At 34.9% G+C, this 14301-nt stretch overlaps 1 protein-coding gene across 1 annotated transcript in view; it reads left to right on the forward strand.

The window, feature by feature from the left end:
* The first annotated feature begins 9036 nt into the window (after positions 1 to 9036).
* LOC143918254 (lachesin-like) overlaps positions 9037 to 14301 on the forward strand; it is a 68819-nt gene continuing 63554 nt past the window's right edge. The window contains exon 1 of the mRNA XM_077440039.1: positions 9037 to 9193. Coding sequence (XP_077296165.1) covers positions 9037 to 9193 — 157 coding nt within the window. The remainder of the gene's footprint in view (positions 9194 to 14301) is intronic.

Raw genomic sequence — 14301 nt, forward strand, 5'->3', positions numbered from 1 at the left:
ATTCGAATCGTATGAGCATATGGGATTTTCAATTTGTTGAAATATCAACTAAATAATAACTTCGACGATTTGGTGTCTTCGGAATTTCCTTTCGAGAGATTGGCGTCAACCTTGATAGGTTTAAATTTGGACGCACCCGTTTCGAAACGTATCGAATTTCACTCCAAAGTGTTTGTTGTTTTATATTGTATTTGTATATTTAGGGATAAATTTTCCTGAAAAGTCGATACTCACATTTCATAAATTATTATTGGATACTTCATTGAACTAAACGAAGAGAAATTCCAATTAAAATTTAACAAAACCACATTTGGTTCGACTCGTCGATGCTATTTTATGAAATTATTATATAAACACACTAGTATTGTGCCCGTTGATTTCAACGAATGGTTTCGGAAAGGAATTGATACACAAATTAAAATAAAGTTATATTATGTTGAAGACACGCGTCGTACAATTTCGGCTAGTCAGTGCTTGGGTGTGCCACAAAACAATGGTGCTATTTATTAAATTAGATTTTTATTATCTCTACTGGTTAGTCGTTTTATTGTTAATATTAATTACACATCATGTGACAATGAAGGAGTCATACATGGTGGTGTCATACAAGTGACAAATTGGTGATATTTGAATATAATGGTAGAGGGTTGTCCTCAGCCCTTAACTCGCGCATTGCACGCTCACCCATCCAACTTGTTCACCCGTTCGAAATGATGAATGAATGTGTGTGTGTCTTTGTGAATGTATGTATGTATGTGCTTACGATTCTGCGCAGCGCATCTGACACTGGCGTCAACGCTCGTTTCAACGCTCAAAATTCAAATTCTCAATATCAGGAGCACATTACAGACGCTCCGAACACCCCCCACTTCCCAGCGTGTCCTCGGTACAATTGGTCATCACTCCACATCCCTAAAGCGGGAACGTCACTCTGATTGGCTGTGCGCCTTGTGCGCTTGTATTTATTTTATTAAATATCTCTAAGCACAACACATACTCCTGGTATTCAAAAATTTTTTTAAATCCCCATACTTGTCCACGCATACGTACCCCACAAACATACATCGCGTCCGTTTTTATAGCTAATATATAATTTCGAAAAAGACTTTGTAACTATGTAAGGTTTGGGTGGGAGCATCGAAAACAAATCAAAGTTTCTATATCGATATCGTTGGATATTATTTTTTTCGATTCGAATAAATTTAATCTTTGAAGGACGGAGCGTCGAGATCAAACTCGTGTCTCGAACCGGGGTTGAGTAAGACCCCAGTATTTTTTAATCAAAATACAGCTTTTCTCAATACAAATAGGTTCAATATATGTATATTTTATTAATCATTTTATACATCAACATAAAAAAAGTTTTAGTCGTATAGCATGTTTTTGACTATTTTTGTATTAAAAAATAACGACAAGCATCAACATGCAAAGGCGCATAGGTAAGGCCAACAGGCGACTGAAAGACTAAATAGCCACGCGCCAAAAGAGACGAAAACAATAGTTTACGAAAATAAAGCTGTCTCTTTCTCTCGCATTGATTCATCGATCAACAAGAATATGCAAGCGAACAGTCAAAAACATGACATATCGCTACCGCCTTTAAATCATACTTTGGAACGTAGAAATGTATACATGTATTTTTTTAAGATGTACCCCTTTTCTAAATCACACCAAATCTATTAAAATAAATTTCTTGTAGTTCATTCTAGAAATACAATATAGGGTGTATAGCTTTGAAGACCACATAGTTATTACTAAAAACGTAAAAATTGGGGCACTTGCATACCCCACTTTGGTGAGGGAGAATTGTTAATAAATAAACAAATGAATGTTTATTATTATATTAGCCATGTTTAAGCTGTTTATATTACAAAGACCGAGTGAAGCCGGGTAAAACCACTAGTATATTGTATTATAAACTGATTCCAATAGAATAACATTAAATACATTAAAAATAAATCAAACATTGTGAACTAAATATACATTACGTTGAAAATCACTATACATTTGATATTACATCATCAACTATTTAAATGACACCTTTTTAATGTATAAATTTATACACCAATTCCAGAATTTCCATTTTTACCAAAGTTTAAATATTTCCCTGTTTTACAAGTTTTAACTTATGCAATGAAATTTTCACAATCTTGCTTTGTTTATGTTGAATTTAATCAACCAATGGATGGCATTATTGAAAAATAAAATTACTTATTCATATTTCGTAGTGTTGAATCCGTTGCATTTTCAGAAAGTGGCTCATCTAGTGGTTTGCTCAACTGGGTCGCATCTGTTTGAAATTTAAAAGGCATTCGAATCAATAAATATGGGATGCCGGCAGAATTGAGGGGCAACAATTGAGAAAACACAAACTCAGCCAATATTGCGCAGAAGGTGCACTTTCCTCGGCGAGTGATTCCGATAGATTCGCCTCGAGGATTTATTTCTAGATGGCGGAGGATGGGGTAAAAATGGTTGAGTTTATTTATGTTTTTGGTGGGTCGCCGTCGTGCGGAATATTAAACGGAATCTGCTGCCAAAGTCAAACGGGAAAACTGCTTTGATTTCATCTCACCGTCGACTTTTTGCCGCTGGGTTTTCATCTCGGTGTTTCGCGTTGATTGGCAGCGGGAAAATCCTCGAGACGAAAGCTCTCTAAGCTTTCGAAAGCCCACATACTGCTATGGTCGTAAATCAAAGTGAAGGGTACACTTTCTACATGCCCCCCCCCCCTCTCCCTCCCCCATTCGTCTCACCTTCGCCCCTAAATATACTTGTTTAACGCAATCGACCATAATTTACAATATGCAAATAGAAAATATGTGGAAAGCGTGGAAAGCTCCGTATACACAGGTGTTCGTTTGCGAACGGTTGGCCAAGGATGCCAGCCGTACGAGGGTCGACTAATTTCGCATGAGGAAAATTTTGCAAATATGTTTTAACTGTCATATTATTTTAATTTTGAACGCATTGAAATATTTATATGATAGGTTCAAACGAATTTTTCTATTTAAGATACATATGTATTTAATTTTTGATTTTTAAATGCTTTTCAAAATACATCTTATATCTATTTTAATTTTTTGTGCTCAATTGTAATTGTATTTGTAGCATATTTTGACTGATTCGAACTCAGAATCGATCACTGATCACGTTTTCACGTGTGTCTGTGGGTCTGTGTGAGTGTCTATATGTGTGTCTGCACGTCAGTGTATTTTGGGGATTTTTTACACACCGTTCGTCCTATCGAACTGAAACTTATGTAGTATCGGTTACTGAAATTATTATACAACGTAATTTTTTTTCAAATTTTCAAGTTGACCGGAAACGGTACCTCCGTGTTCTCTTTTTTACTAGCCTCTTTTCAGCTTGCTTTCGATTTTTTCGTTTGACAATATTTCTTATCCACACTATTTTGTTTCGATGAATAATTACTAGACGGTACAAACTATTTGTAAAAAACGAATTAATGAATCAAAGTGATGTTTTTTACTTTATTTGATTACATTAAGCATTAAAGAATGTCAAAAGTATGTTAGATTAATTGAAATGGTTGGATATTATAAATAGTCTTAAAATAAGCATTTTAAAATTTGCATATAAACTAGATAAGAATATATTACCTAAATGTATAGAGTATATGAATAGAAATACAAATGTATAATCAAAAATCTAGAAATACGAATAATTTAATTATAGGTAGAGCTAAGAAAGCAAGAACTGCAGGAGGTGTTTCCCACAGAGGTGTTAAAATCTATAATGCCCTTCCTGAAAGCATTAGAGGTGCTAATAACATTGGTGCTTTCTTGAAGGGTATTAATATGGATACCTCTGTGGAAGATCATGTAATTATATAAGTTTAATAAAATGCAATGTTTGATTTTTTGATTTTTAAATACTTTTTATTATCACTAAATTACACATGTTCACAATACATCTTATATCTATTTTAATAGCTACGGATCTACTAATCATTTTCTATTTTACAATTTTATTTAAATTTTGTTAGTAATAATAGCATTATATTATTCTAATGTTAATGTAAAGCATAATAAGAAAAATAAATTAAAAATCTACATATTTACAATTATTATAAATGCTCATAATACATCTAATGCATAATATTAATTAAAGACTCTCTTAAGTCGATGACCTAAAGCAGATTGTGTTTAGGTAATCTGTGTTTATACCTGAAGGGTATAGACATTTTAAATGCAATATTTGGCATTATGTATATACTATTATGTTATGGTTACTAATTAAAGTTTTGTTAATTATGTTATATTACAATTGTTACTTTTGTTATTTGTTACATATTCAATTAGCAATTTGCTACTAAATAAATACTACATAAATAAAAGAAAATAACCTTTCTTTAACTGATATCTATTCTTGTTAATTTGGGGAAAAGTGTTAAATCGTGTGATATATTCAAAAACAGGTTTATTACTGTAAATTTTTTTCAATGATAATTTTTATATCTAATATTTATTCATAAACTATTTCAAGTGAAAACAATATATACATATTTATGTATTAAGTGCGTCGGAACTTTAATCTAAGCACCAGTCAATTGAAAAATTTTCAAACACACGCACATCAAGTATCCACACTTCATAGTTTGTAGACAACGATTTAAATACAGTTTAAGCCTCACCCTACCCCCACACCCTTATAAATATATTTTTTTATTTATATCGAGAACGTCTTTGTTCGGTTCGAATCTTCCGCTAAGCGAAAACTTTCTCAAAAGCTCGCATTTACATACAAAGACGTTTTGTTTTCCGACATCGGCCGAAAGTTCTCGACGCTTTCACGTTCGAAATAGGCGTTAAATTTTCGACAAATTTCCACGATCTCCCCCCGCTCGCTATAAACCACCCCTCGCTCATTTACATACGAATATGAAGCCCCCCCCCTCTCGCAAATCGCCGCGGATAACAACACGATAAAAACGCGTAGAATTAAATATTCATCGAATAGTTTGAATTTTAAAATTAATTATAATGGCGACGTCGAAAATGCGCAGTCGCGAATTAAAGCTTTAACATTAATTTAACGTATAGGATTTTAATTAATTTTCCTCGGATTGGATCACGCGAGCGTGTAATGTATACGATTTTGGGAAATTATATTGTCTAAGGTTAAACTGAACCCTACTTCGCCGCCGAAACGTGAATATTCTATTCGTAAGCGAAAATTTTCCGAGAGTTTCCACAGAACTTTCAACCCTAAAAATATACATTTTTAATAAGTTTAATACGCACAAGTTACGCCACTAGACACAAAGTGACCTTTATAGTTTATTTATCCATCGATAAATTTCAAATGACTTTTGGTATTACATTTTATTTTTAAATGAAACTTTTATTTTAGATAAACCTTTTTCCACTGTGTCTCTGGGGTAAACTTTCCCATCTTAAATAGTAGAATGTAGCCACAGAATCACAAAGAATTACTTTTTAATACATTAATATTTATAATACATTATATATAATATTAAAATAATTAAAAATGTACCAACGGGAAATTATTTCAAGCCTATATAATTTTTTTCTTTGGATGCTTTTTTTATGAGACATAACATGGAATATTCAATCGATTTTTTTGTGTTATGTATATATACATATACATACATACATATACCTATGATATTAGCGGAAAATTGAAAAAAGGTTAAAGAATGTAAAAAATAATGTAATTCTAAATTTAATTAATGATCTACAAAAAAAAAAAAACATTCATCTTTATGTGGTTGAACAGATGAATTTAAATTTATGATAAAATTTAATTCAAATTGATAAGAATTTTGCACACCTTGCGAATATTTTATGTAATTTAAATTTTTTATGCCAGCGACTGAAAACGGCGACATAAAATTGCTAAGAATTTCCTTTAAGAATATCGTGTATGATTATAATCACTTTGCAAAAACGGTTTCGAAAAAAAAGATTTAAATTAAATTAAATCATTGAGTTATAAAATGTATGTACAAGTCTAAATCCATAGATGTATCTATGGATTAATTAATTAAAAGCAGCGATTTATTTAATAAAAATGCTGCAATGTTTCTAATTAATTTTCTAGGCAGGCGCATTGGTGTCTATCTGTTAGGCCTTCCTGGTATATATTTATGTAAAAACAAAAATAATAAAATAAAATGTATATATGTACATATGTATATTTAAAAAAAATAAGAAAATGTAAATGTTATATTCCTCAATCTAATTTCAATCATAAAATACATATAAATTTCACAACTGTATGACTTTATGTTGAAATTGATTTAAATATTCTCGTAGGAAAGTCGCAAGTTACCTTTATGAGATTTTTTCCTCTATTTCGTTCTCCATATTTTTCAAACGAGTGAGTTATTTCGAGTCGTAGTAATTTTTAGAGCACGTTATTTTTTCACGCGTAGCAAAATATGAAGATAGACTCGGGCACGTCTTTTTTTCTATTCTACTTGTTTTAGTAACAAATTGTAGAGACGTGTTCTCATCACGTGTTTCGGGGTGAAAACAACTGTTTTCCGGTCCCCTATCTCCCCCCATTCCGTTCACTTCATAGCATTGGCGGAAAACTTGTTTATTTAGAAAATTCCTGCCGGTTTTCCAAGCATTAATCAAAACGTACGTGGGTAAATTAACCTAACATTCCAAGCACATCAATACACAATTCATTCGATATATACATACATATACATATCATATTCAAACGCGTACTCAAACACAGTTGAATTTTCCATCCATCTTAATATAACAGACCCTACTTAAAACGGGGCAAAAAAAAAAGGTTTGACATTGACTATTCTTATAATTAAATATGTATGCGAGAAAATTTGCTGATCCAAATAAAGAGTGACTGTTTCGTTTAGTGTCTTTTTCAAAAATAAAAAGCCCCAAATTTCCCTTCCCTTCCATTAAAAAATTAAATTAAAAATTCAAACACTGAACATATTTAATTTCGTCCGTTTTAAAAAAACTAAGTTTAATTGCTCGAAAAAATGTAAAAAGAGAGACACAGAGAGAGAGACGCGCTTTATTATGTTAAGCTTCGTTAAGGCCAAGTTTTAACGCTCGCATGTGAATTTTGAATACTATATATACACAGTTCATGGATTGAAATCCGAGAAAAATTACCATCAAAGTCTGCTATTTTTTTTTACATACCATTACAATATTGAATTTGGAATGAAAGTTCGGTTTTTTAATGTCGAATCACGTCCGCTCTCGAATCCGGCACCATTTAACACGATAGTTCAAAATGGATGGCACTTTGACACCTTGTCTGGGGCTATATTTATATTAAATATTCACACGATGAAGTCAGAGTGTTAATATGCGGATTTGTATGCGTTGGAAATGCACGTCGATGCAGTTAATCAAACTTGCACCTGCAACCAAACCGAACATGCAACACTTCAAAGATACACTCTATTAATGTTTAATGGGATTTAGCACACATGAATGCTATTCATTTATGAATAATTTTATCAAATTAAATATTTGGACGTAGTTTTACCCCATGATTTTTCACGTAAAACTGCATCTATGCACTATTGAAAGTATACATACATATATTAGTGGTTTTTATCATTTGATCTTGATATTCAATGCTTAATTTGATTCACACTATAATTTTTCATTAATTAATTAAATATGAATTGTGCGATTATTTTCAAATAGAAAACAATTCACACTTCCAATTTCAGTCGTTTCATAAATTGATGAAAAGTTTCATATAATTCTTCAAAAACGAATTGAAAGTTGTTTGACCTTCTTAATTTCACAAATAAATATATGAAAGGAACTTATTTCAAACATGCAGTTCGGATTTGGTGTGAAAAGTTGTAGAACGATTCCAGATGAAAGTCCTGAAGATAATTAGGTCGAAGTTTTATTTACATAGATATATACATATTTTATTTTTACATAGATATACATATACCAGAAAGGCCTAACAGGTAAACCCCAATGCGCCTTCCTAGACTCTTTTCGTGGGTGTAAAAACGAGGCAATTTTATGGTTGTTTGGTGGCTCCTAGCTCCTATAAAAAGTAATTATAAAGTGGATATCCTAGCATATTAAAAAATAGTTTTTCTAGTGCCATAATTGAAGAAGTGAGAAGTGTAATACGACAAGGTGCTGGTGTCCAGCCCACTTAAGCAAGCTGGACAGACTTGCGTTCATAGCTGTTACGACCTATTTCCCCCTCCATTCACTGTAATGCTCTATAAGTTACAATGCTCACGCACAGTCAGATAGACACGTACGAGACACGTATAAGTGGTCAACCGAGACACTTCTCTTAGACGAACTGTTCACATCTCTGAGCAGTTCGGAAGTATAGTCACGTGAAATCAGAAAGCACGCAACTTATGGAGCAATACAGAAAAGTGTACTTTAAATTACAATAAATGTAAGATAAGGAAAGAAGGACGAATTTCATTTCAACATTCTAGATCCCGAACATAATCCTGATACAATTCCAAACATGGTCCTTCGAACAGGGTCCTTCAATCTCAAACACAAGCTGCGTATCGTCTTCTTGAATCGCGAGCGAAATAACTCCGTTTAGAAAAGTCACACATTAAAAAAAATGAACTGAAAAGTCCGCTACCACCCCGAACAATATAATAGCAGTGAATAAATAAAATTGAAATTTAGGCGAAACGGCTTTTTTCCCGATTTCGCAGCGGCTAAAGAGATAACGGTGGCCGTTAGAGTCGAGTCGCGCGCGTATATTAGCGACGCGAATCGAATAAGGGATTCGATACTTAATTTTCGGCGTCTAAATTGGCGCCATTTCAGCGCTGAAAGACCGACGCCCCTTCATAGGGGATCGATCGCATAAAACTTTATGGGGGTTCGTCCGTGGGACTGACAAAGAAATGGAGAGACCCACCCCGAGGAAATAGTTGCGCCTAGAGGAGACGCCTAATGGCGCCTGAAAGAGTGACCAAAGTTCGCCGTTCGTCCCAAATGAAAATATTTTCAGTTAACTCTTTCAGGGTAAAAGTTGACGGTAAACAAGATGCTGGCGCTGCACGGACGAGACCGTTCTAAAACGTCTCCATTGCATACAAACGAAAAGTTGCCCGACTCGGGAAAACTCCTACTTGAAAACACCTTCCTCGAATTAGATGTCTCAAATTGTCATTTGATGCTTCTCTTGCTCGTTACTCGATGGAGTTAGTTTTCAAACTACTACAAACTGCACGTAATGGAATACATATATGACTGTTCATTAACAAATTGAGTTCAATATAACAAAAATAATATTCACTTTTTGACGACCATACAATGTGACCATCAATTTTGCCTTTTTTTTTACATATATACCAGGAAGGCCTTTTAGGTAACCCCAATGCGCCTTCCTGGCCAATTACAAACATTGCAGCATTTTTTTTTATATTATACAAGTTGCTGAATTACGAGACACTGAAAAACTCGCAAATTAATCTATGAATTGTACATCAATTTTATTGTACATTAATCAATCTCAAATAGTGGTAGGAAGGATATTTAGCTAATTTTACCGGGAAACGTTTCAACAATGAAATCAGAGAAAATTGGCAAACTCTGATAGGAAACGATTGACCTGGAGCACAAATATCCAGCACTACAAATTCTTTTCAATCGAGGTCAGCTCATGGGATCGAACCCAGCGCCTCTCGACACTAAGCAGAAGCTTAACGACCGAGCTATGCTGCTGGCTAGTGACAGTTAATATGGAAATACGTATGTTTTTTGATTAAAAATTTAAATTGAATAAAAAATAATACAATATAATACACTAGCTGAACCCGGCGTGCGTTGCAAAACCAGAATTACGAATGCAATTCCCGTTCCCGTTTCAAGTGATGGTTGGAGCTCAACTCGTGTCTCTTCAAAGCCGTGTCGTCATAAACCAACTGGTAACGTGTTTACCAACAAACACATTTCCTTGACTACACAATGGCGCTACATAATTTCGCGTCGGTAAAATCGTCATTACGAATATTATTATTAAGAGGATATTTCCCGTTTTTTTTTCACAGTAAGCTTCCCGAACATGCATACAACAAATCCTAAGAGTTCCATCGTAATCGGTTGAGTGATTTAGGAGCCTATACGAGACAGACAGACAGACAAACAGACATTCAATTTTATATACATACATACAACTAACTGTATTACCCGGCTTCGCTCGGTATTTGTAATATTGCTGTCGGTTCCCTCATCACTGAGGATCGTGACTATGATGTGCGGTCAACCAGCTGCCTCCATTCAGTTCTAAATTCGGCCAGGCGAAGACTTGCTACTGTGGAAGCGCCCGTCGCTGCAGATACTTGGTCAGTCCAGCGTGCGGGGGATCTGCCTCTGGCTCTTCTGCCTTCGACGCTACCAACCACAACCAACCGCTCCAGGCTCTCCTCACCTCTTCGTGCAATGTGGCCGAAGAACTGCAATATACGTTTCAGGCATATTGTTGACAATCTATCCTTGATTTTCAATTCTTCAAGAATAGACACATTCGTGCGTTTGTCGGTCCAAGGCACGCGCAGTAGCCGTCTCCAGGACCACATCTCGAAGGCATCGATTCTCCGTCTATCCGCCGCCTTCATGGTCCACGTCTCGACACCATAAAGGCAGACAGAAAAAAACGAGACTCTTCACGAGACGGATTTTGACAGCAGTTGTAATGGCTCTATTCTTCCAAATCTTCGTTAGTTGTGACATTGCCGATTTTGCTAATGTAATCCGGCGCCGTATTTCTAATTCGCTGCCGCCGTTGTTAGATATGAGTGACCCCAGATAGATAAAATTATCAACCACATCTATACCGTTTAAAGCTGAGTTGTTGTTTTGCAGCTGTTGGTGACGGTCAATTATCATAATTTTTGTTTTGGGGCGGTTTATCTGGAGGCCAAGCACATTACTCTCTGTCTCAACACGACGGATCAGTTCGGCCATTTCTTCATGATTATTAGCTATGAGCGTTGTGTCATCCGCATACCTAAGATTGGATAGTTTTTTTCCACCAATGGACACTCCACCCTTCCAACCATCCAGTGCTCTACGCATTATATACTCTCCATATATATTAAATAGGTCTGGAGATAATATACATCCTTGCCTTACTCCACGTTGTACTCGAAAATTTGTCGAGTTTAGCGAATTGATTCGAACTACTGCATTGTTATCATTATACAAGTTATGTATTATTTTTACAAGATGCATGGGGACTCCCATGTCCAGTAGAACTTTCCACAGATAGTCCCAGTTCACAAAGTCAAAAGCTTTTTTATAGTCTATAAAACAAAGAACGGCTGGAGTTTGAAACTCCCGACATTTTTCAATGAGTTGACGTATATTCAGTATTTGTTCCCTCGTCCCTTTGCCTTTTACAAACCCTGCTTGTTCGTTCGGTATTTGCCATCCAAGGTAACTGCTCAAACGATCTTTAATTATATACAGCAATACTTTACTAGAGTGCGATATTAAGGCTAAGGTCCTGTAATTCTCGCATTTTTTTGTAGATCCTTTCTTGTGTAAGGGAATGAATATTGAATTGACCCAATCTTTCGGCCATACTCCGTTTACCCAGATCTTGTTGCACATATTACATAGCGCCTTTATCGCAGTTTCACCAAGCTCTTTCAGAAGTTCAGCTTGTATACCATCGCTGCCAGGAGACTTTTGACATTTCAGTTTCTTTATGGCATTTACAACTTCAGATGTCAAGATGTCAGGCTCCCTGACATCATCAATTAGGGAAACAATTGAGGTCGACGAACTACCACTGTACAATTCCGAACAGTATTCTTTCCATCGGTTGAGTATCACATCAATATCTGTAAGCGTGTTTCCAAATTGATCATCTATTGTCCAAGTTTTGGGTGAAAATTTTTGAGTGACGATTTTTACTTTGTGAAAAATATCCCTTGCCTGATTCTTTAATGCGTGTTTTTCTATTTCCTCACATATGTCATTTATATATTTAGCTTTATCCCGCCTACAACTCCTTTGAATATCTTTATGTAATATTGCATACCTTTCAAGATATTCTGTCGATGTTATGCCAGTTTGTTTAAGTCTTTTACGTTCTTTTATCTTAACCCAAGTTGAATCAGAGATAAAAGACTTACGATGTTCATTTTGCGGTGTTTGATGTTTTCTGGCATACCGAATTATGAGATCTTTAAAAATTTTCCAAGACTCTTCTACATCTACATTAGGATTTATTTGGAATTCTGCATCTTTTTCTCTGATTACATTGCCAAAATTAATTACATCATCATTGGTGAGTTTAATTGCTTTATTTTGATGTCTTTTAATCATTTTCAATTTCAGTCGAAATTTAGCAACAAGTAAGTTATGGTCCGATCCGCAATCTGCACCTGGATATGTTTTGACGTTATGTATCGATGATTTCCATCTAGAATTTATTAATACATAATCGATTTGGTTGCGGTGACGATCCCCAGGAGATATCCAAGTGTACAATCGCCTAGGATGATGTTGAAACCAAGTATTCATAATGGACATTTTATTTTCAATGCAGAAACTTATAAGTTTCTCTCCTCTCTCATTTTGAATACCCAATCCATATTTACCTACTATGTTATCAATGTTGCTATTATTACCGACTTTGGCATTAAAATCACCAAGAATGATGGTCATTTCTTTGTTTGAGATATTTGACAATGTATCGAGTAGTGAAGTATAGAACGCATTTATTTTAATATCTTCGGCATCTGCAGTAGGAGCATATATTTGAAGGATGTTGAGTTTATACGGATGCGTGTTGAGTTTTAAGTGTATAAGTCTGTCGCTTATGGGGTTGTAGCCAATTAGTGCACTGGTTAATTTAGATGCTAAGATCACCGCGACACCGCTATGTGACGAATCTTGGTTACCAGAAAAATATATCGTATTTCCATTTGAAGTTTTATAATGGCCGTTGTTCTTCCAGTGCGTTTCCGATATTCCGAGTATATCTAGCCCATGACTGTACATCTCTTTCTCAACAACCAGTGTTTTCCCAGGATTCAGGAGTCCTCTAACGTTCCAAGTACCTATTTTGGATTTGTTCCGTAAAGTTTCTCCAGTCGCATATTTTCCACATGATGCCTGGTGAGTCACATGCATGTGGCCAGTAGCCAATTTCACACCGTGAGACCTGGAACCTCGAAGGCGCCGGGTGTCAGACGGAGAGTCAGACTTCTTCACACTTTTATTTTTGTACATCATAGTTATCTTGGGAGAATACTGCAGTGGATTCCCACTTCCTTCTACAGCGCAGTAAATGTTTTGACATCTTATACTGGCAGAGCTGCTGCCCACTACCAGGGATTTATTATAGAGTTTCCTTCTCTGTCAAAGATGATACGGTACCTTTGAAAACCGGGTTGTGCTTTTGTTAAGCGGCGGCACTTACTCGCCGCTGACCTGAGACCGTCATAGTGTTGTGTGACATTTTATAGAGTGAAACTTACCACGGATTCACTCATCACCACTCTTATCTCAGCGCTCCTTGTCCAGGACCACCATGTCGCCATGGCAGTTGACTACAAGAGTCGTTCCCCTATCTGCAACTTGGGGACCTGAGCGGTTGCATGGAGCTCTGCTCTGAGCTTAATAATTACTCTGTGCGGACGGACGTGTGTTTCCATTTATGATATATTTACATATATTGACAGTTTATTCACAATCATAATATTTATTAAATTAGTACCAAACATTAACAAGTATCCAATATCAAATATTAAATTATCAAAACTAAATATTAAATAATTCAACACTCAACATTAAATAATCAATTATGAAATAATTCAACACTCAACATTAAATAATCAATTATGAAATAATTCAACATTAAATATCAAACCATTCACTCAATATTAAATATGAAATAATTCAACGTTAAATATTATCAATACTATCATTAATAAATCAATCGACGTTAATAGTAAATTATTATCAAAAGAAATGTGATCGAAATTATGTGGGTAATTATGTAAATATGAAAATATTATAAATTTAAATTCCATTTAAAAAATATGAAATCAAGCATAGGTAATGATTCTGAATATGTACTAACTTGCGAGGCGCCAGAAGAGCTACATACTCATCCCAGCACCTCCTCTTTAGCTCCAATTTAACACAAAATTCTACATACTTATCGGGAACAACACACAAACACACGTCCGCACCGAGCTCGCTCAACCCGCGAAATATAAATATAAAAATATTTGTAATATAAACCGTTTAAACATGACTAATCTAATAGTAAACATTTTATTAAATTTATTTA

The sequence above is a fragment of the Arctopsyche grandis genome, chromosome 10 (assembly GCF_051622035.1).
Source record: "Arctopsyche grandis isolate Sample6627 chromosome 10, ASM5162203v2, whole genome shotgun sequence".
In the NCBI taxonomy this organism is placed as follows: Eukaryota; Metazoa; Arthropoda; class Insecta; order Trichoptera; family Hydropsychidae; genus Arctopsyche; species Arctopsyche grandis.